Source organism: Cloeon dipterum, chromosome 3, assembly GCF_949628265.1.
Source record: "Cloeon dipterum chromosome 3, ieCloDipt1.1, whole genome shotgun sequence".
NCBI lineage: Eukaryota > Metazoa > Arthropoda > Insecta > Ephemeroptera > Baetidae > Cloeon > Cloeon dipterum.
In genome coordinates this window covers 15,309,408-15,327,839 of record NC_088788.1, presented here as the reverse complement: position 1 = coordinate 15,327,839, position 18,432 = coordinate 15,309,408, and the positions used below count along the sequence as shown (strand labels likewise).

At 38.0% G+C, this 18,432-nt stretch overlaps 6 protein-coding genes across 6 annotated transcripts; all 6 read left to right on the top strand.

Annotated features, from left to right (window-relative positions):
* The first annotated feature begins 516 nt into the window (after positions 1–516).
* On the top strand, positions 517–3,259 carry LOC135940260 (zinc carboxypeptidase-like). Its single transcript, XM_065485070.1, has 9 exons — positions 517–676; positions 1,395–1,604; positions 1,658–1,757; positions 1,811–2,119; positions 2,168–2,258; positions 2,314–2,447; positions 2,501–2,557; positions 2,848–2,932; positions 3,008–3,259. The coding sequence occupies exons 1-9, from the start codon at positions 612–614 to the stop codon at positions 3,205–3,207; spliced, it is 1,251 nt and encodes a 416-aa protein (XP_065341142.1). The 5' UTR covers positions 517–611; the 3' UTR covers positions 3,208–3,259.
* Positions 3,260–3,541: 282 nt separating this feature from the next.
* Positions 3,542–5,529, top strand: LOC135940259 (carboxypeptidase B-like). The gene is made up of 8 exons (XM_065485068.1): positions 3,542–3,684; positions 3,737–3,946; positions 4,226–4,325; positions 4,381–4,777; positions 4,834–4,973; positions 5,029–5,085; positions 5,134–5,218; positions 5,288–5,529. Exons 1-8 carry the CDS (start codon positions 3,617–3,619, stop codon positions 5,476–5,478), a joined length of 1,248 nt encoding a protein of 415 aa, XP_065341140.1. The 5' UTR covers positions 3,542–3,616; the 3' UTR covers positions 5,479–5,529.
* An 881-nt stretch (positions 5,530–6,410) lies between these two features.
* On the top strand, positions 6,411–8,439 carry LOC135940608 (carboxypeptidase B-like). The gene is made up of 7 exons (XM_065485582.1): positions 6,411–6,502; positions 6,553–6,762; positions 6,817–7,304; positions 7,709–7,854; positions 7,916–7,972; positions 8,033–8,117; positions 8,175–8,439. The coding sequence occupies exons 1-7, from the start codon at positions 6,435–6,437 to the stop codon at positions 8,369–8,371; spliced, it is 1,251 nt and encodes a 416-aa protein (XP_065341654.1). The 5' UTR covers positions 6,411–6,434; the 3' UTR covers positions 8,372–8,439.
* Positions 8,440–8,792: 353 nt separating this feature from the next.
* On the top strand, positions 8,793–10,754 carry LOC135940607 (zinc carboxypeptidase-like). Its single transcript, XM_065485581.1, has 8 exons — positions 8,793–8,863; positions 8,929–9,141; positions 9,202–9,289; positions 9,348–9,741; positions 9,892–10,028; positions 10,094–10,147; positions 10,210–10,297; positions 10,369–10,754. The coding sequence occupies exons 1-8, from the start codon at positions 8,793–8,795 to the stop codon at positions 10,623–10,625; spliced, it is 1,302 nt and encodes a 433-aa protein (XP_065341653.1). The 3' UTR covers positions 10,626–10,754.
* Positions 10,755–12,603: 1,849 nt separating this feature from the next.
* LOC135939494 (zinc carboxypeptidase-like) lies at positions 12,604–14,583 on the top strand. Its single transcript, XM_065483904.1, has 8 exons — positions 12,604–12,675; positions 12,751–12,963; positions 13,024–13,111; positions 13,169–13,562; positions 13,716–13,852; positions 13,918–13,971; positions 14,035–14,122; positions 14,194–14,583. The coding sequence occupies exons 1-8, from the start codon at positions 12,605–12,607 to the stop codon at positions 14,451–14,453; spliced, it is 1,305 nt and encodes a 434-aa protein (XP_065339976.1). The 5' UTR covers position 12,604; the 3' UTR covers positions 14,454–14,583.
* A 1,360-nt stretch (positions 14,584–15,943) lies between these two features.
* On the top strand, positions 15,944–17,928 carry LOC135939384 (zinc carboxypeptidase-like). Its single transcript, XM_065483721.1, has 8 exons — positions 15,944–16,032; positions 16,108–16,320; positions 16,386–16,473; positions 16,535–16,928; positions 17,073–17,209; positions 17,275–17,328; positions 17,390–17,477; positions 17,549–17,928. The coding sequence occupies exons 1-8, from the start codon at positions 15,962–15,964 to the stop codon at positions 17,806–17,808; spliced, it is 1,305 nt and encodes a 434-aa protein (XP_065339793.1). The 5' UTR covers positions 15,944–15,961; the 3' UTR covers positions 17,809–17,928.
* Positions 17,929–18,432: the final 504 nt, after the last annotated feature.

Below are 18,432 nucleotides of genomic sequence, written 5' to 3'. Positions count from 1 at the left end.
AGAGATTGTCGTTATGAAGACACTGACACAGAATGTCAAAAATGGAGAACACTCACACGTCAAATATGAAAAAATATCTAGATGTGATGAAAATCCAAGACTGTGCAGCCAGTACTTAAAAAAATTAAAATTTAATGGAGAAAATAAATAAAAAATGTGTCTGTGCAATTTTGGGCAATCTCGGAACTTGTCAGCAAACCAGACCTTTGAAAATGTTATTTATACCGTGTGCCATTTAGTTTGAAAAATATTCCTGAGCAATTTTTGCTCAACCTAATTAAAAATTAATTCTAAACACACTCTTAAATATTCTCTCAATTGGAAAACAGTTTATATTTCATGTAAAGAACGAGTTTTCTCGATAATAAAAGAGATATGTAGACTTGCAAGACGAACCAACAGCCGAGCGAGATAGGCATCTTACCCACCGCAAGTGGAGCACTCTTCTTGGAACCGGTACAGTCTACCTTGATTAAAAACAAACTCGTTAGAGACGCGAGATTATGTTCTTTATTTTCATCCGTATCTCGGTGAGATCAGTGCGTGCGACTGATTTGTTGTGAAATTCCCTTGTTATTGATTGATCGTTTGTCACTTTTGTGGTTTTCACGATGAAGGTGCTCTTGCTCTGTGCCTCCTTGCTCTGCCTTGCGGCGGCCTACAAGTCTTATGATGGGTGATTGACATTATTATTAATTGTTCTCTTTTTCATTTAACTTCTTATTGTCTTTTTACTTTTGCGTGTGCATATATAATTTTATTTGAAAGCTTAACTCTGATTAGTAGGAAATATAAATTTAAATCTTGGCACTAAATAAAACTTACACTTATATCCGTTCTGTTTTTATTGAAATTAAGCGTTTCGAATTTTGACAAAATTGAGACATATTTTCTACACTACTAAATTAAAAAAAACATTCGTACATCTTTTAAAAAGTCTTGAATTGGATACTGTTTTAAATTTTTAATCGAAAAAATTATAAATGTAGGTGTTCACAATTTAACCATGGTTGTTTCAAAAAAATTCAATAAATGTTAAAATACCAGAGGCAAATCACAATTGCTACATAATTAAGCCATTCGTTTAGTTTGTTTGAACAAATTAAAAAGTTGGAGGCATGGCATGCTTGTCGTGTGGACACATCATGCCTGTTTGTGAAAAAGGCCTATATTATCCAGTTCTGGTTATTGCAGGGGTTACAGGAAATTCATAATCTTTTCGAGACATTTAAAAAAGGTCGTTCTTTACGAACTTTAATTAGTTTCCTTCCAAAACTGCGAAAATTTAGTGTCCCTCTACCAAATTGAAAATAAATATCATAATTAAATTGCATTTCTATCAAAGCAGCATCAATGCAATAAAAAAATGAAAATATTTATTTTTATTCTTGCAGGTATCGCGTTTACCGGACGATCGACTTGGATGCCTCGATGGCTGGAAAAATTGGCTCTTTGATGCATCGGCCGGAGTTCGATTTCTGGACAATGCCGCGTGCCGGCAGGCCATTGGATATCATGGTGTCAGCCGAGCACGCCAGTGAGCTGGAATCCGCCCTTGAGAAATTGGGCTTATCCCCTAAGGTGCACTTGGAAAACGTCGGGCAGTAAGAGCGAAATATGATATTCCTCACGGCAATAAAGGCATGCTTTTTCAAAGGTATGTGCAGCGGGAGAGGATGGAAATCGAAGCGCTTAGGAAGAAAGAGAATGCTCTTGGGAGAGCACCTAGCTTTGACCGTTATCTCAACTTTGACGAGGTCCTAAATTAGCATTTTAAAATTTAAATAAACCGAATTTAATATCACTTCAGATCTTGGCTTACATCGCTGAAATCGAGACCCTCTACCCTGACATTGTGTCGGTTCAGGACATTGGCACCTCCATCGAAGGTCGCCCTCTCAGGGTGGTCAAGCTGTCCAACGGCCCTGGCAAAAAAGCTATTTGGTTTGACTCAGTGCTGCACGCTCGCGAGTGGATTGGACCCCCCACCGCCCTGTTCGCCATCAACGAGCTGACCGAAAACTTGGCCAACGGCAACAACCAGGCCCTTCTCGATGCCAACGACTGGTACTTCCTGCTGGTGGCCAACCCTGACGGATTTGTGTACGCCTGGGAAAACGTACAACATGAATTATTTATAGAAATAAAACTGATTCATAAATTTCAGGATCGATTCTGGAGAAAAAACAGGAATCAGAACGATGGTGCTTTGTGCAAGGGCGTCGATTTGAACAGAAACTTCGACTACAGCTGGATTGGTTTGAAGACAATTTGCCCTGGTCATCAACAGCTATGACTATTTATCATTTTCAGCTCAGGGTTCAACCTGCTCCGAGACCTACTCAGGAACCGCCCCTAATTCTGAAGTTGAAGTTCAAGCGATATCGACTTTCCTTTCGTCCACCCCGGGTATCACTGCGTACGTCGCTGTCCACAGTTACGGCCAGGTACACACATCTAACTATTGTTAATTGAAAGATTGTGATTAACATTTTTTTAGTATCTTCTTTATCCTTATGGAGACACCACCGTAGAAGCACCAACAGTTGACGAATTGGTAAAAATATTAGTTTAAAATTTAAGGACTAATTGACAAAAATCATCAAACTGAGATGGTCAAAATTAATATTTAACTGTTCAAAATACCCTATGAAGACGTATTGAAATTTTTTATGAATTAAGGTTTTGAATTTTAAGGATTGAATTGAAACATAATATCTTTCCCCTATTCGAGATTTTGAACATTTGAATTTCCGTCCCTATTAACTAACCAAATCAGCTTACTTTTAATTGAGTGTTAAAAGCTCTAGGAACACTTTTAAAACTTTAATAATTTGATTAACACAGGCCCGAGTTGCGAACGAGGCAACGGCAGCGCTGACCGCAATCGGAGACACCCCCTACGTAGTCGGCTCCACTTACGACGCTTTGTGTGAGTAGTACTCAAGCACCGTGTGTGTGCCGCAAACGCTTTTGCCCGTAAAACAAATTTGCTCCGTTTCGGCAGACGAGGCTCTGGGCATCAGCGTCGACTGGGCCTACGACAAGGCCGGCATTCCTCTCGCCTACACAATTGAGTTGCGTGGCGGCGGGTCTGGTTTCGACCCTCCCGCCTCGCTGATTGTGGAATCAAACGTCGAGACCTGGGAAGCGTACAAAGTGATTGCCGCCAACTTGCCGACCGCCCGCCGCACAAAGGCTAATTGAACGCTGCTTTCAATTATGTTCACGCGTCTGTAATAAAAAAATTCCCTTGAGAGCCGGAGTTTGATGATCATTGAGGAATTCCCAAAATTATAAATATGGTCCTTAAAATTAAAGATAACCAACTATAATGAAATCCCATGGCATTTGTAGTTTGTACTGATGTAGCTCAAACGCGAGCTGATAAAATTCAAATTGAGTGGCAACCAACCTCGTGCATAAAATTATTGCACGTTTTTTTAATGTTATCAACTTTCGCAACATGTTTCCAGTTCAACCGGTTGACAAAATCGAATGTAGCTGGGAACAAAGTCAGAAAATCAAGAGCCGCTATAGTGAGATAGTCTCGTTATCAGCTTGGCTCCTTGCAATAAATACTGCCAGGCGAAGCTGCGAATCTTTACATTTAAAGATGAAGTTGGCAGCGTGCCTTTTGTTAGCCCTGCTGGGCACAGCCCTGGGCTACAAATCTTACTCGGGGTAAGTTGCAGATCGATATTATTAGTTATTTATCTCAACCAACAGAATTCAGGTACCAGGTGCTGAAGACCAAGGTCCTGACCAATGAGGATGTTAACAAACTGACTCCTTTCCTTGAGCGACCCGAATTCGATTTCTGGATAACTCCCCGCGTTGGTCGGTCGGCTGAAATCATGGCTTCGCGCGAAAATGTTGTCATCCTCAGGAACAACTTGAAGAGACTGAACCTGGAACCTCAACTCCTCATTGAGGATGTTGGAGTGTAAGAAACTCACACTTTTTGTATTAAATTGTGTAGCAAACATATTTTGAAACATAAATTACCAACATAAAACAATTACATTGCTTTGAAAAAAATAACTTAATTTTGAAACGACATATCCAAATGCCTCTAGAATATTTAGGTTCCAATTTTTTTTATTTTCCACTTTGCTATGTCATGTTAAAAATTTAATCTCGCTAATTTAAAAAAAAAATGAAATTTTTAATGCCTATCTTGTGATTTTGGTTGCAATTACTTACGCACTAAATTTAATTCCAGTACTATTGAAAAGGAACGTGCGGAAATCGCTCAAATCCGCGCCCAGGAAAAGAGAGAGGGTCGTGCTCCCAACCTGGACACTTTCCTCACCTTCGAGGAGGTTAGTACAGCAATTTTAAAATTAATCGAAAATGCATCACAATTTAATTTATTAGATCTTGGCCTACATTGATGAAGTGTCGGCCGCCTTCCCTGATATCGTCACTGTCAGCGACATCGGCACCTCGACGGAAGGTCGTCCTCTCAGATTGATCAAACTGTCCAATGGCCCCGGCAAGAATGCCATCTGGTTCGACTCCGTGTTGCATGCCCGCGAGTGGATCGGGCCCCCCACTGCCCTCTTCGCCATCAACGAACTGACCGAAAACTTGGCCAACGGAAACAATCAGGCTCTGCTCGACGCCAACGACTGGTACTTCCTGCTGGTGGCCAACCCTGACGGCTACGCCTACACCTGGTCGGACGACCGCCTTTGGAGGAAGACCCGCAGCCAGACTGGCGGACTCTGCACTGGCACCGATCCCAACAGGAACTTTGACCAGTTCTGGAATGGTGAGTTTTTTTTCTAAATATTTTTGTGTTCACTTTGTTAAATAAATGCTATTCAGAGGACCAAAACAGCAACACTTGCTCAGCAACCTATCCGGGAGCGAACGCTTTCTCTGAGCCAGAGGCCAAGGCTATTGCCGATTTCCTCCTCGCTAACCCCAGCATCACCGCCTACGTTTCCATCCACAGTTACGGACAAGTGATTAAAGTTTTGAGTAATCCAAATATTAGTACTAATTATCTGTTCCCTGCAGTACATTCTGTACCCGTGGGGTCATACTACTGAGCTGCCACCCACCGTTGCCGAATTGGTAAGAAAATAGTATAAAAAAATAACTAAATACAAATGGTATTCTCAGGACCGTGTTGCCCAAGAAGCAAATGCTGCTATTGAATCTGTGAATGGAAACTCTTACACTGTGGGTACTGCCGCAAATGTGCTCTGTAAGGAATTGGAATTTAAACGAAAATAATTTAACTACTCCTTTCTATTTCAATGCTATTTCAATGTAGATTTCGCTTATGGAACGAGTCACGATTGGGCCTACGCAAAGGCTAACGTTCCCATTTCGTACACCATTGAACTTCCCGGAGGTGGCTCGGCTGGCTTCAACCCCCCTGCTTCCTTGATTGCTCCAACAAATGCAGAATGCTGGCAGGCGTACCAGGTGTTCGCCGCCAACCTCCCTGCTTCCAGGCCTTGAACGATGTACTATTCGTGTGAAAATTAAACGAAGGAATGAATGCTAAACAAATCAGTATTTTGATTTAAAATCTTCATCCCAAAATTTATTTATATATATTTGTTTCAAAGATACAATTAATGTTTAAACAATCAGCATACTGTATGTCCTGCAGAAATTATTTCATCATTGTAAAAAATACAGGAAAGTGGATCTGGTGATTTCTTACGCACTAAAAAATCTCATAATAAATAATTCATGAAACAAAAGAGTTTAAAATCAATTCCTATCCATTAAATGCAGATAAGAAGGACAAAATATGTGTGATTCATTAATATAATTTTAAATGCCTACAATGGTTGATTTAATAATGTAGCATTTATTTCTCTAATTTTACGTTACCAAATAATATCCCCTATATAAAAATATACTTATTTTTATAGCTTGTCGATTATTTTTGGCCGTTTAGCTTTGATTTAAAAATTACCTTAAAGATCCATGAAATTGTAAAAAAAAACTTTGATCTGCAATAAAATTTTTTTGATATGATTAAACGGTCTCTTCTAGCCAAAACATCTCAAAATGAAACTAGGTTTTATTGTGCCACGCAAAATAAAGATATTCAAAATTATTTTGCAATGCTTTTATCGATAAAAGAAATTTATTTTAATTAAAATTAATTATATTACCGTTAAGGTACCGCACTTGTTATATCTTGAACAAACTCCTCTTTGTACAATTAATAGTTCAGACATGAACAAATGGAATCTGAAATAATTATAAATTTAATGAAGTATAAAAGCGGTTGGAATTTAACATTTGTTTTCAAATTTCCAATCGCCACCAACCACTACAACAGATCATTTGCATACAAGTTTGATAAGCTATCACGTTCCCTCAGAAAAGCACTTGAGGTCTGTGCTTCAAAGTCATAATAATATAACCTCTTCTTCGTGCCTGGACACAAACACTCAACCATGAAAATCGGCGCTTGCTTTCTCCTCGCCCTCTTGGGCTGCGCTAACGGCTACAAAAACTACTCAGGGTAAAAAAATTCGACTTTAACGACACGAGTAAAGGGTTTTATTTTAACAGGTTCCAACTACTGCAAACAAAAGTCCTAACAAATAAGGACGTGGACTCGATTTCTCCGTTGATAGATTTTGCCGAATTAGATTTTTGGATTCAGCCCCGCGTTGGGCGCTCAGCGGAAATTTTGATTGCACCTGAACACGCTGCATACTTCAAGGGACTTTTGAATTCACTCGGATTGGAACCAAGAGTCATCGTCGATGACATATCCGTGTAAATAAAATTGGGTCTGATTTAAAAAGTTTTATAAACAGTTTTCTTTCACAGACATGTGGAGCGCGAGAGGAACGAAATCGAGCACTTGCGGTTGTTGGAAAAACGCGGCGGACGAGCCCCGGCGCTGGACAGATTCCTGAACTTTGAAGAAATCATGGCTTACGTTGACGAAGTGTCTGCCGCCTTTCCTGAAATCGTGACCGTGATCGAAATTGGCTCGTCCTGGGAAGGTCGGCCCCTAAAGGTTGTAAAACTCTCCAACGGCCCCGGCAAGAACGGCATCTTTTTCGACTCGGCCATCCACGCCCGCGAGTGGATCGGGCCCCCCACCGCCCTATTCGCCATAAACGAACTGACTGAGAACTTGGCCAACAATCAGGCTTTACTCGACGCCAATGACTGGTACTTCCTGCTGATTGCGAACCCTGACGGTTATCACCACTCGTGGGTGCAGGACAGATTCTGGAGGAAAACCCGCAGGCCAAACAACCTCTGCGTCGGAACCGATCCAAACAGGAACTTTGACCAGCACTGGGCAGGTACAATTTTAAAATTTTAAATTAAAAATGATTTTACTCGTACTCTTAGCAGAGTTTGCGCAGTTGTCAATCTAATTTTTTTCACTTGACTGTTATTTTCCTAAAATAGAAAATTAGAATATATTTTTTTCTGTATATGTTTGTAATATTTACTTCGGAAACACAGAAATTGACAGTTTACAATTCTAAAACTAAGCGGTGGGTTTAAAAATATAGCAGTTATTATGCAATTTTTTACTTGATATATCTGGGATAGGGATATTACTCAATGAAAGTTAAAATTACAAAATTTCCGGCAAAAAACGTATGAAAATTAATGAAATATTTGTTTAAAATTATTACACATATTAAAAATTACGTGTTCTGTCAATATTTCGCTTTTCCCAAATATTTTGAGTTTTTAGAGGGTGCCAATTTGACGGAGTGGGAGTGCTCTGCGACCTACCCTGGCAGCGAGCCTTTCTCAGAGCCCGAGTGCAAGGCGATTTCTGACTTTATCTTGACCACTCCAAGCATCACAATGTACGTGGCTATTCACAGCTATGGAAAAGTATATGTTTTTATTTAATTCTTAAACACAGTGTTAATAATTTTGAGATAATTTAAATTAGTACATTCTTTATCCTTGGGGCCACACGAACGACCTGCCACCAAACGTGAACGAGCTGGTAAATCAAATCGAATTTGATTCAATTTTTACTCTCCTTAATTTTGATTTTCATTGACAGGATGCAGTTGCCCAAGAAGCAAACGCAGCGATCACTGCAGTAAATGGAACTGTGTATGAAATCGGGACGACAGCTAACGTCTTATGTAAATAATATGATTTAAAAATATCTATGGACCAAATTGATATCCATTAAAATCTAGACCACGCTTTCGGGACAAGCAACGACTGGGCTTACGAACAGGCCGGAATCTCTTTGGCCTACACAATTGAGCTACCGGGTGGAGGATTGGGTGGTTTCAACCCACCAGCCTCAGATATTAGCCTGGTGAACGATGAGTGTTGGGAAGCGTACAAGGTTTTCGCTGCAAACATTCCCCTATCCAGGAAAAACTTTTAGTTGAGCAAGTAAAATTCACATGGTTATTTCAAATTTAAAATAATAAATGAGATTTTCAATTCGTTAAATTTTGCGTTTTCATGGTTTGCTTTTACACTGGCCCCTGCTAACAAACTTAAGGTTATCACAATTAAAATTAAATTACTTTTAGACTTTATGGAGCAATATTAGGTAAAACCTGATTTTTTATTTCATATTATTAGCACCACGTACGAATTTATTTTACAGCCAGCACAAAAACCGTAATCAATAACAGAGTAGGAAATAGTGACAACGATGAGAATAATCTAATAGGCATTTAACTGTAAAAAGGGCCACCATAGTTAAAATGCGGGCCACAAATCTATTTGCGATACCTTGCGATTCGCGGAACCCTATATAAACGCGATTTAGAGCTCTAATATTGACATATCCAAAAATAATGATGTGGAGTGTATACTTGTTGGTGGTCTGCTGTGCAGCGACCACGCTGGCATACAAATCGTATGAAGGGTAAGCAAAAATAGTATTCATTTATCTATTAGAGTGTGACAATATTAAAATATTTTTATATTTAGGTACCATGTCATTCGTACAAAGGAATTGCAATCTATTGACGAGGTGAAGAAAGTGTTGCCGCTCACCAAGTTGAACGATTACAACTTTTTCATCAATCCTCGTATCGGTTCCGTGGCGGAAATTTTAGTGGGGCCTGAACAAACTGAACACTTGCAAAACACTTTAACAACGCTTGGCCTAGCCCCTACAGTAGTCGTCGAAAATTTTGAGAAGTAATTTGTTTTTAAAAAGAACAATTTTCCTGATGATATCATATTAATGCATTTTAACAGAGAATTGAGGAAGGAGCGGGAGCAAATCGAAGTATCTTCATTACAGCGTAATTCACTTCCAAGTGAGCGCTATCTGAATTTTGATGAGGTATAACATTTTAAATTTTTTTAAAAATCCTCTAAGTTAACTCTAACCTGTTCCATAGATAATGGAATATATCGAGTTGGTTGCAACAACGCATCCAGAAATCGCGACTATCATCAATATTGGAAATTCCTGGGAAGGACGGCCGCTCCGAGTCCTCAAACTGTCCAACGGTCCTGGAAAGAAAGCCATTTTTCTGGAAAGTCTAATTCATGCAGCCGAGTGGGTTGGTCCCCCCACTGTTCTTCACGCAATTAACGAGCTGACGAGCAACTTGCTAGAAAACCAGGCCCTGCTCGACGCTAACGACTGGTATTTCCTGCCAGTGGCCAATCCCGACGGCTACGTTTACTCCTGGACGGAGGACAGGCTTTGGAGGAAAACTCGCAGACCCAATAATGACTCTGATTGCGTGGGGACAGATCCGAACCGTAACTTTGATTACAAGTGGCAAGGTGAAAAAAAAAATTTAATTTTAGACACAGCAAAAGTAAATTAATGCATTATTTTAATGAAAATTAAGGTAAACTTTTAAGTTTAAAAATTTAAAAATTTTGAAACCAAATTTAATTTGAAAATTAAACTATTCCTGGAATATGCTTTAGATGGAACTACAGACATGTGTAGCAGAGGCTATCATGGGAGCATGCCGTATTCAGAACCAGAATGTGAGGCCATTGCAAAGTTTATACTAGACCACAAGGAAATTACTTTCTACCTCGCGGTACACAGTTATGGACAGGTATGTAACATAGAAAAAGGAAATTTTCCTGATTTTTGGCGGAGCTAATTAAATACGTTTTCCAGTTCATTTTGCTACCATGGGCGGCGGAAAATCATCAACATGAACATAATGCTTTGGTAAAATTTCTTAAATGTCATAATTATAGTTAATAAATAAAATATTTTATATGCATTTATAGAAAAGTGTTGCCGAGGACGCGAAACAGGCGATAGCTGCTGTGAATGGAACGCAGTATAAAATTAGATATGCTCATGAAGCGTTTCCCTGTACGTTTCATCATACCTTTTTATGGAGCATTAATTTGTTAACCTGGACGATTTTCACTTTTTAATTGTAGATTTTGCTCACGGAACAAGCTACGACTGGGCTTATGCCAAAGCAGGCATCCGTCTGTCTTACACGATTGAGCTTCCGCCGGGCGATGAGAAATATGACAGGCAAAATGTCATCATGGACAGCAGTAAACTGCCATTAATCAATGCAGAATGCTGGGAAGCCTACAAGGCTTTAGTTTCGCACTTGCCTAAGACAAGAAGGGAAGAATCGGAGGTTGAAGATGAAAATTCAACTGCAGAAACTACAACTATGGGGTGACACTTACTTAATTCAACATTTTTATATTTTTTTGCATTAAATGGGCTTTGAGCATGCGTCTCGGTTACACAGCGTCGTTTAATACACGAACAATAAAAATAAAAACAAAACTTGAGAATTATCACATAATTTGTTTTATTTTAAATAAATAAAAAAATCTTGCTATAACTAGTAATCTCAGCAATGCGATTCTTAGGTGGTAGTTAATTGAATTATTAGTTAATTTTTTCCTGTTGGTAATTGGAAATATGTGCAGCAGACAGCAGGGGCTATATAGAAATTTTGAAATTTAAGTTATATCGAGAGCATACACAAAGCTCCACGGCCCTCAGGGCCCTTAAATTAGAATGTGATACAAATTAGTAATCTGAATCCTTGGGGCCATTCATCTAATGAAAAGTTGTTAAATTAATTCGATTTTTTTCGTATCTAAATGGTATTGCTAGTAAGACATTGCCCAAGAAGAAAACGCTGCAATCACCATAGTGAACTGTTATTCGAAATTGTATCGATTATATACTTAAAACCATGCAAACTATATGGGGCAAGAAACGACTATGTTTACGAAGTTGCTGGCCTATATATCACCTTGATTTTACTCAGTTTTGCTAACCAGCGGAGGGTTGAAACGTAAAAAATATTTCAAATGAGAATGCACTGAAGGATTATAATGCATGTTTAGCGAAAAACGCCTGCAGCTAACATATTTTGTGGTGCGTCGTCCAGCGGAATTAAACATGCGATTCCTTATTGCAGTTGGTTGTTTATTGGAGTTCATAACATAGCAATTAGACCCGGTATAGTCTTCGGGTCTAAAAATTACAATAAGGTATTTGCTTCTCGTTTGAGTGGCTCCTGGCCAGGAGCGTGAGAGTAACACGACCAGTTGTGAGCGAGGGTGAGCGTACAGTAAAGAGTCTTATAAAGGGTAAAGGAGAAAAGCTTATCATAGTAACAGTGACATCTATAGGTTGAGATTAGTACAAACTAGTTAACGTCAAATTTGCGGGACCGCTACACTATCATTGTAAAATATAAATTGCTTTTTATTTTTTTGAAGATGTTTCTCATACCAAGATTCACTCTTGTGTCCTGTTAAGCAGGACAGACTCAAAACATCTTTTATTGGTGTATTTTGTATATGTTATTTCAAATAAAATAATTAAATCATAATAATTATTTAATTGATTCAATTTTTACTCTCCTTAATTTTGAAATTCATTGACAGGATGCCATTGCCCAAGAAGCAAACGCAGCGATCACCGCAGTAAATGGAACTGTGTATGAAATCGGGACATCAGCTTATGTTAATGTAAATTTCATAATTTGAAAATAATTTTGAAGAAATGGTTATGCATTAAAACCTCTAGACCATGATTTCGGGACAAGCAACGACTGGGCGTACGAACTGGCCGGAATATCCTTGGCCTACACAATTGAGCTACCAGGGGGAGGATTAGGTGGTTTCAACCGTCTAGCTTCGGATATTAGTCTGGTGAACGCTGAGTGTTGGGAAGCGTACAAGGTTTTCGATGCAAAATTTACATGTTCCAGGAAAAACTTTTAGTTGAGCATGTAAATTTCATGTGGTTATTTCAAAAATTTAAAATAAAAATATTCTATTTTTGGTTCATAAATTTTGCTTCATGGTTTGCTTAACACTGCCACTACTAACAAACTTAAGGTTATCAGAATTAAAATGAAATTACTTTTAGACTTTATGGAGCAATATTAGGTAAAACATGTTTTTTCATATTATTAGCACCACGTATGGCTTTTTTTACAGCCAGCACAATAACCGTATTCAATAACAGAGTAGGAAATAGTGACAACGATGAGAATAATCTAATAGGCATTTAACTGTAAAAAGGGCCACCATAATAAAAATGCGGGCCACAAATATATTTGCGATACCTTGCGATTCGCGGAACCGTATATAAACGCGATTTAGAGCTCTAATATTGACATATCCAAAAAGAATGCTGTGGAGTGTATACTTGTTGGTGGTCTGCTGTGCAGCGACCACGCTGGCATACAAATCGTATGAAGGGTAAGCTAAAATGTTATTAATTTATTAATTATATGTAGTGTTATTTTATATTATTTAAATAATTTATAAATTTAGGTATCATGTCATTCGTACAAAGGAATTGCAATCTATTGACGAGGTAAAGAACGTGTTGCCGCTCACCAAGTTGAACGAATACAACTTTTTCATCAATCCTCGTATCGGTTCCGTGGCGGAAATTTTAGTGGGGCCTGAACAAACTGAACACTTGCAAAACACTTTAACAACGCTTGGCCTAGCCCCTACAGTAGTCGTCGAAAATTTTGAGAAGTAATTTGTTTTTAAAAAGAACAATTTTCCTGATGATATCATATTAATGCATTTTAACAGAGAATTGAGGAAAGAGCGGGAGCAAATCGAAGTATCTTCATTACAGCGTAATTCACTTCCAAGTTTGCGCTATCTGAATTTTGATGAGGTATAAAATTTAGATTTTTTTTAAAATTCTCTAAGTTAACTCTAACCTGTTCCATAGATAATGGAATATATCGAGTTGGTTGCAACAACTCATCCAGAAATCGCGACTATCATCAATATTGGAAATTCCTGGGAAGGACGGCCGCTCCGAGTCCTGAAACTGTCCAACGGTCCTGGAAAGAAAGCCATTTTTCTGGAAAGCCTAATTCATGCAAACGAGTGGGTTGGCCCACCCACTGTTCTTCACGCAATTAACGAGCTGACGAGCAACTTGCTAGAAAACCAGGCCCTGCTCGACGCTAACGACTGGTATTTCCTGCCAGTGGCCAATCCCGACGGCTACGTATACTCCTGGACGGAGGACAGGATTTGGAGGAAAACTCGCAGACCTAATAATGACTCTGATTGCGTGGGGACAGATCCGAACCGTAACTTTGATTACAAGTGGCAAGGTGAATAAATACATTTAAATTTTAGACATAGCATAACAAAATTATTGCATTATTTTTTGAAAATTAAGGTAAACTTTCACATAAAAAATTAAAAATTTATAAACCAAATTTAATTTGAGAATTGAAATAAAACTCCTGGAATTTATGCTTTAGATGGAAATAAAGACATGTGTAGCGGAAGTTATCATGGTAGCATGCCGTATTCAGAACCAGAATGTGAAGCCATTGCAAAGTTTATACTAGACCACAAGGAAATTACTTTCTACCTCGCGGTACACAGTTATGGACAGGTATGTAACATAGAAAAATGAAATTATCCTAATTTTTGGTGGAGCTAATAAAATACGTTTTCCAGTTCATTTTGCTACCATGGGCGGCGGAAAATCATCAACATGAACATAATGCTGTGGTAAAATTTCTTAAATGTCATAATTATATTTAATATATAAAAAATTTATATATGCATTTTTAGAAAAGTGTTGCCGAGGACGCGAAACAAGCGATAGCTGCTGTGAATGGAACGCAGTATAAAATTACATATGCTCATGAAGCGTTTCCCTGTAAGTTTCATCATACGTTTTTGTGGAGCATTAATTTGTTAACCTGGACGATTTTCACTTTTTAACTATAGATTTTGCTCACGGAACAAGCTACGACTGGGCGTATGCCAAAGCAGGCATCCGTCTGTCTTACACGATTGAGCTTCCGCCGGGCGATGAGAAATATGACAGGCAATTTTTAATCGTGGACAGCAAACAACTTCCGTTAATCAATGCAGAATGCTGGGAAGCCTACAAGGCTTTTGCTTTGCACTTACCTAAGACACGAAGGGAAGAAGAATCGGAGGACGAAGATGAAAATTCAACTGCAGAAATTACGACTATGGGTTGACACTTACTTTATTCATCAGTTTTTTATTTTCAATTATTTGCATTCCATGGGCTTTGATCGTGAGTCTCGATTACACAGCCTCATTTAATAAATGAACAATAAAAATAAATGTGAAACTTGAGAATTATCACTCAATTTGTTTTATTTTAAATAAATCAAAATTGCTACAACAAGTAATCTCAGCGATGTGATTATTAGGTGGTAGTTGGTTGAATTATTGGTTAAATGTTTCTTGGTGGTCACTGAAAATATGAGCAGCATGGGCTAAAGATTTTGAAATTTATGTTAGATCGAGAGCATACACATAGCTCAACGGCCCTCAGGGCGCTTAAGTTAGAATGTGATTCAAATTAGTAATCTGGATCCTTGGGGTCATTATTCATCTAAGGAAAAGTTGGTAATTTAATTAAGTATATATGTATATTTTGTGTCTTAATTTTATTGCTAATGAGACATTGCGCAAGTAGCAAACGCTGCAATCACCATAGTAAACTGATAATAAAAATTGTATCGATTATTTACTTAAAACCATTCAAAGCGTAATTGGGGGCAAGTAACGACTGGGTTTACGAAGTGGCTGGCATATATATCCCCTTGATTTTACTCACTTGATATAACCAGTTGAGGGTTGAAATGTTAAAAATATTTCAAATGAGAATGCACTAAAGGATTACAATGCACGTTTAGTGAAATACGCCTGCAGCTAACCTTTCATGGTAAATATACATTAATTTTTTTGGGGTGTTTGTCAGACCACGATTTCGTTTTGTAGGCCTTATCCTGATTAGGAGGGTGGACTAAAAACACCCAAAAATTTTTGAAACCCCTGCTATGTGTAATTTGGATTGGACTGATACAAATTGTAAAGACAGGGCTATGTTAACTAGATATTCTTTTCATGGCTATCATTTCCTCGTCTGTTCACATAAATGTTTTCATCTCGATGTCACCACTAATTGTAAATGTATTTATTGTGATTCTTTGCTTTCTAGTATGTACCATTTACTAGACTGTGTCAAAAAACCTTTAACTTTATCTCAAGCATTCCGTTATAATAAATAAATTTGTAATTGACTGTTAGTTGTACACCGATGGTGTCCAATAAAATGAATAATAATAATAATAATAAATAATATTTTCGATTCATACATTTTGCTTCATGGTTTGCTTATACACTGCTCCTACTAACAAACTTAAGGTTATCAGAAATAAAATAAAATTACTTTTAGACTTTTTGGAGCAATATTAGGTTAAACCTGTTTTTTTATTTCATAATATTAGCACCACGTATGAATTTATTTTACAGCCAGCACAATAGCCGTAATCAATATAACAGAGTAGGAAATAGTGACAACAATGAGAATAATCTAATAGGCATTTAACTGTAAAAAGGGCCACCATAATTAAAATGCGGGCCACAAATCTATCTGTGACACCTTGTGATTCACAGAACCGTACATATATATAAACGCGATTTTAGAGCTCTAATATTGACATATCCAAAAAGGATGCTGTGGAGTGTATACTTGTTGGTGGTCTGCTGTGCAGCGACCACGCTAGCACACAAATCGTATGAAGGGTAAGCTAAAATATTATAAATTTAGTAATTATATGTAGTGTTATTTTATATTATTTAAATAATTTATAAATTTAGGTATCATGTCATTCGTACAAAGGAATTGCAATCTATTGACGAGGTGAAGAACGTGTTGCCGCTCACCAAGTTGAACGAATACAACTTTTTCATAAATCCTCGTATCGGTTCCGTGGCTGAAATTTTAGTGGGGCCTGAACAAACTGAACACTTGCAAAACACTTTAACGACGCTTGGCCTAGCCCCTAGAGTAGTCGTCGAAAATTTTGAGAGGTAATTTATTTTAAAAAGAGCAATTTTCCTCATGATATCATATACATATCAATGCATTTTATCAGAGAATTGAGGAAGGAGCGGGAGCAAATCGAAGTATCTTCATTACAGCGTAACTTACTTCCAAGTGAGCGCTATCTGAATTTTGATGAGGTATAAAATTTTAATATTTTTTTTTAAAAACCCTTTAAGTAAACTCTAACCTAATGCGTAGATAATGGAATATATCGAGTTGGTTGCAACAACGCATCCAGAAATCGCGACTATCATCAATATTGGAAATTCCTGGGAAGGACGGCCGCTCCGAGTCCTTAAACTGTCCAACGGTCCTGGAAAGAAAGCCATTTTTCTGGAAAGCCTTATTCATGCAAACGAGTGGGTTGGCCCACCCACTATTCTTCACGCAATTCATGAGCTGACGAGCAACTTGCTAGAAAACCAGGCCCTGCTCGACGCTAACGACTGGTATTTCCTCCCAGTGGCCAATCCCGACGGCTACGTTTACTCCTGGACGGAGGACAGGCTTTGGAGGAAAACTCGCAGACCCAATAATGACTCTGATTGCGTGGGGACAGATCCGAACCGTAACTTTGATTACAAGTGGCAAGGTGAAAAAATACATTTAAATTTTAGACATAGAAAAAATCAATACTTTGAGTATCTGAAAATAAAGGTAAACTTATCACATAAAAAATTTCCAAACCAAATTTAAATTGAGAATTGAAATAAAACTCCTGGAATATATGCTTTAGATGGAAATACAGACATGTGTAGCAGAAGTTATCATGGGAGCATGCCGTATTCAGAACCAGAATGTGAAGCCATTGCAAAGTTTATACTAGACCACAAGGAAATTACTTTCTACCTCGCGGTACACAGTTATGGACAGGTATTTAACATAGAAAAATGAAATTATCCTGATTTTTGGTGGAGCTAATGAAATATGTTTTTCAGTTCATTTTGCTACCATGGGAGGCGGAAAATCATCAACATGAACATAATGCTTTGGTAAAATTTCTTAAATTTCATTTATATGTGATGTATAAAATGATTCTATATGCATTTTTAGAAAAGTGTTGCCGAGGACGCGTTACAAGCGATAGCTGCTGTGAATGGGACACCGTATAAAGTTGTATATGCTCATGAAGCGTATTCCTGTACGTTCCATCATACCTTTTTATGGAGCATTAAATTGTTAACCTGGACCATTTTCACTTTTTAATTGTAGATTTTGCTCACGGAACAAGCTACGACTGGGCGTATGCCAAAGCAGGCATCCGTCTGTCTTACACGATTGAGCTTCCGCCGGGCGCTGAGAATTTTGACAGGCAAAATTTCATCGTCGACAGCAAACAACTTCCATTAATTAATGCAGAATGCTGGGAAGCCTACAAGGCTTTTGTTACGCACTTGCCTAAGACACGAAGGGAAGAAGAATCGGAGGACGAAGATGAAAATTCAACTGCAGAAATTACAACTATGGGGTGACACTTACTTTATTCAATCATTATATATTTTTTCATTAAATAGGCTATGAGCGTGAGTCTCGATTACTCGGCCACGTTTAATACATGATCAATATAATAAAGATGAAACTTCAGAATTATCACACAATTTGTTTCATTTCAAAGAAATAAAATTGCTAGCTATATATCAAGTGATCTCAGCGTTGCGATTTTTAGGTTGCAGTTGGTTGAATTATTGGTTATTTTAATTTTTCCTGGTGGTCTCTGGAAATATGAGTAGCAGAGGGGCTAAAGAAAATTTTAAATTTAAGTTAGATCAAGAGCATACACATAGCTCAACGGCCCCCCAGTGTCCTTAAGCAGATTGTGATACAAATTAGTAATCTGGATCCTTGGGTCCATTCATTTAAGGAAACGTTGTTATATTAATTAAATTTACGTATACTTTCGTGTTTTAATCGTATTGCTAGTAAGATATTACCCAAGAAGCGAACGCTGCAATCACCATAAACAATGAGAGGTATTTGAGCAGTTCGGAGATCTAATACTGGCAACCCAATGTCAGAAATGGCAAAAAGTGGTTAGTTTAGTGACTCGAAATGCTCAAATTGCTCAACGGGCTGGGAGGCGCACCTATAGCTACTTG

Bases quoted from the DNA above. Each gene is read 5' to 3' on its own strand.
- LOC135940260 (XM_065485070.1), top strand. From the start codon at position 612: ATGAAGGTGCTCTTGCTCTGTGCCTCCTTGCTCTGCCTTGCGGCGGCC. The intron at 1,758-1,810 runs GTCCTAAATTAG...ATATCACTTCAG, and splicing joins GTTATCTCAACTTTGACGAG to ATCTTGGCTTACATCGCTGA. The intron at 2,448-2,500 runs GTACACACATCT...ACATTTTTTTAG, and splicing joins CTGTCCACAGTTACGGCCAG to TATCTTCTTTATCCTTATGG.
- LOC135940259 (XM_065485068.1), top strand. From the start codon at position 3,617: ATGAAGTTGGCAGCGTGCCTTTTGTTAGCCCTGCTGGGCACAGCCCTG. The intron at 4,974-5,028 runs GTGATTAAAGTT...TGTTCCCTGCAG, and splicing joins CCATCCACAGTTACGGACAA to TACATTCTGTACCCGTGGGG. The intron at 5,219-5,287 runs GTAAGGAATTGG...ATTTCAATGTAG, and splicing joins TACTGCCGCAAATGTGCTCT to ATTTCGCTTATGGAACGAGT.
- LOC135939494 (XM_065483904.1), top strand. From the start codon at position 12,605: ATGCTGTGGAGTGTATACTTGTTGGTGGTCTGCTGTGCAGCGACCACG. The intron at 13,112-13,168 runs GTATAAAATTTA...CCTGTTCCATAG, and splicing joins GCTATCTGAATTTTGATGAG to ATAATGGAATATATCGAGTT. The intron at 14,123-14,193 runs GTAAGTTTCATC...TTTTAACTATAG, and splicing joins TGCTCATGAAGCGTTTCCCT to ATTTTGCTCACGGAACAAGC.
- LOC135940608 (XM_065485582.1), top strand. From the start codon at position 6,435: ATGAAAATCGGCGCTTGCTTTCTCCTCGCCCTCTTGGGCTGCGCTAAC. The intron at 6,763-6,816 runs GTAAATAAAATT...TTTCTTTCACAG, and splicing joins ATCGTCGATGACATATCCGT to ACATGTGGAGCGCGAGAGGA. The intron at 7,973-8,032 runs GTAAATCAAATC...TTTCATTGACAG, and splicing joins CACCAAACGTGAACGAGCTG to GATGCAGTTGCCCAAGAAGC.
- LOC135940607 (XM_065485581.1), top strand. From the start codon at position 8,793: ATGATGTGGAGTGTATACTTGTTGGTGGTCTGCTGTGCAGCGACCACG. The intron at 8,864-8,928 runs GTAAGCAAAAAT...TTTTATATTTAG, and splicing joins GCATACAAATCGTATGAAGG to GTACCATGTCATTCGTACAA. The intron at 10,029-10,093 runs GTATGTAACATA...TACGTTTTCCAG, and splicing joins CGGTACACAGTTATGGACAG to TTCATTTTGCTACCATGGGC.
- LOC135939384 (XM_065483721.1), top strand. From the start codon at position 15,962: ATGCTGTGGAGTGTATACTTGTTGGTGGTCTGCTGTGCAGCGACCACG. The intron at 16,474-16,534 runs GTATAAAATTTT...CCTAATGCGTAG, and splicing joins GCTATCTGAATTTTGATGAG to ATAATGGAATATATCGAGTT. The intron at 17,329-17,389 runs GTAAAATTTCTT...ATGCATTTTTAG, and splicing joins AACATGAACATAATGCTTTG to AAAAGTGTTGCCGAGGACGC.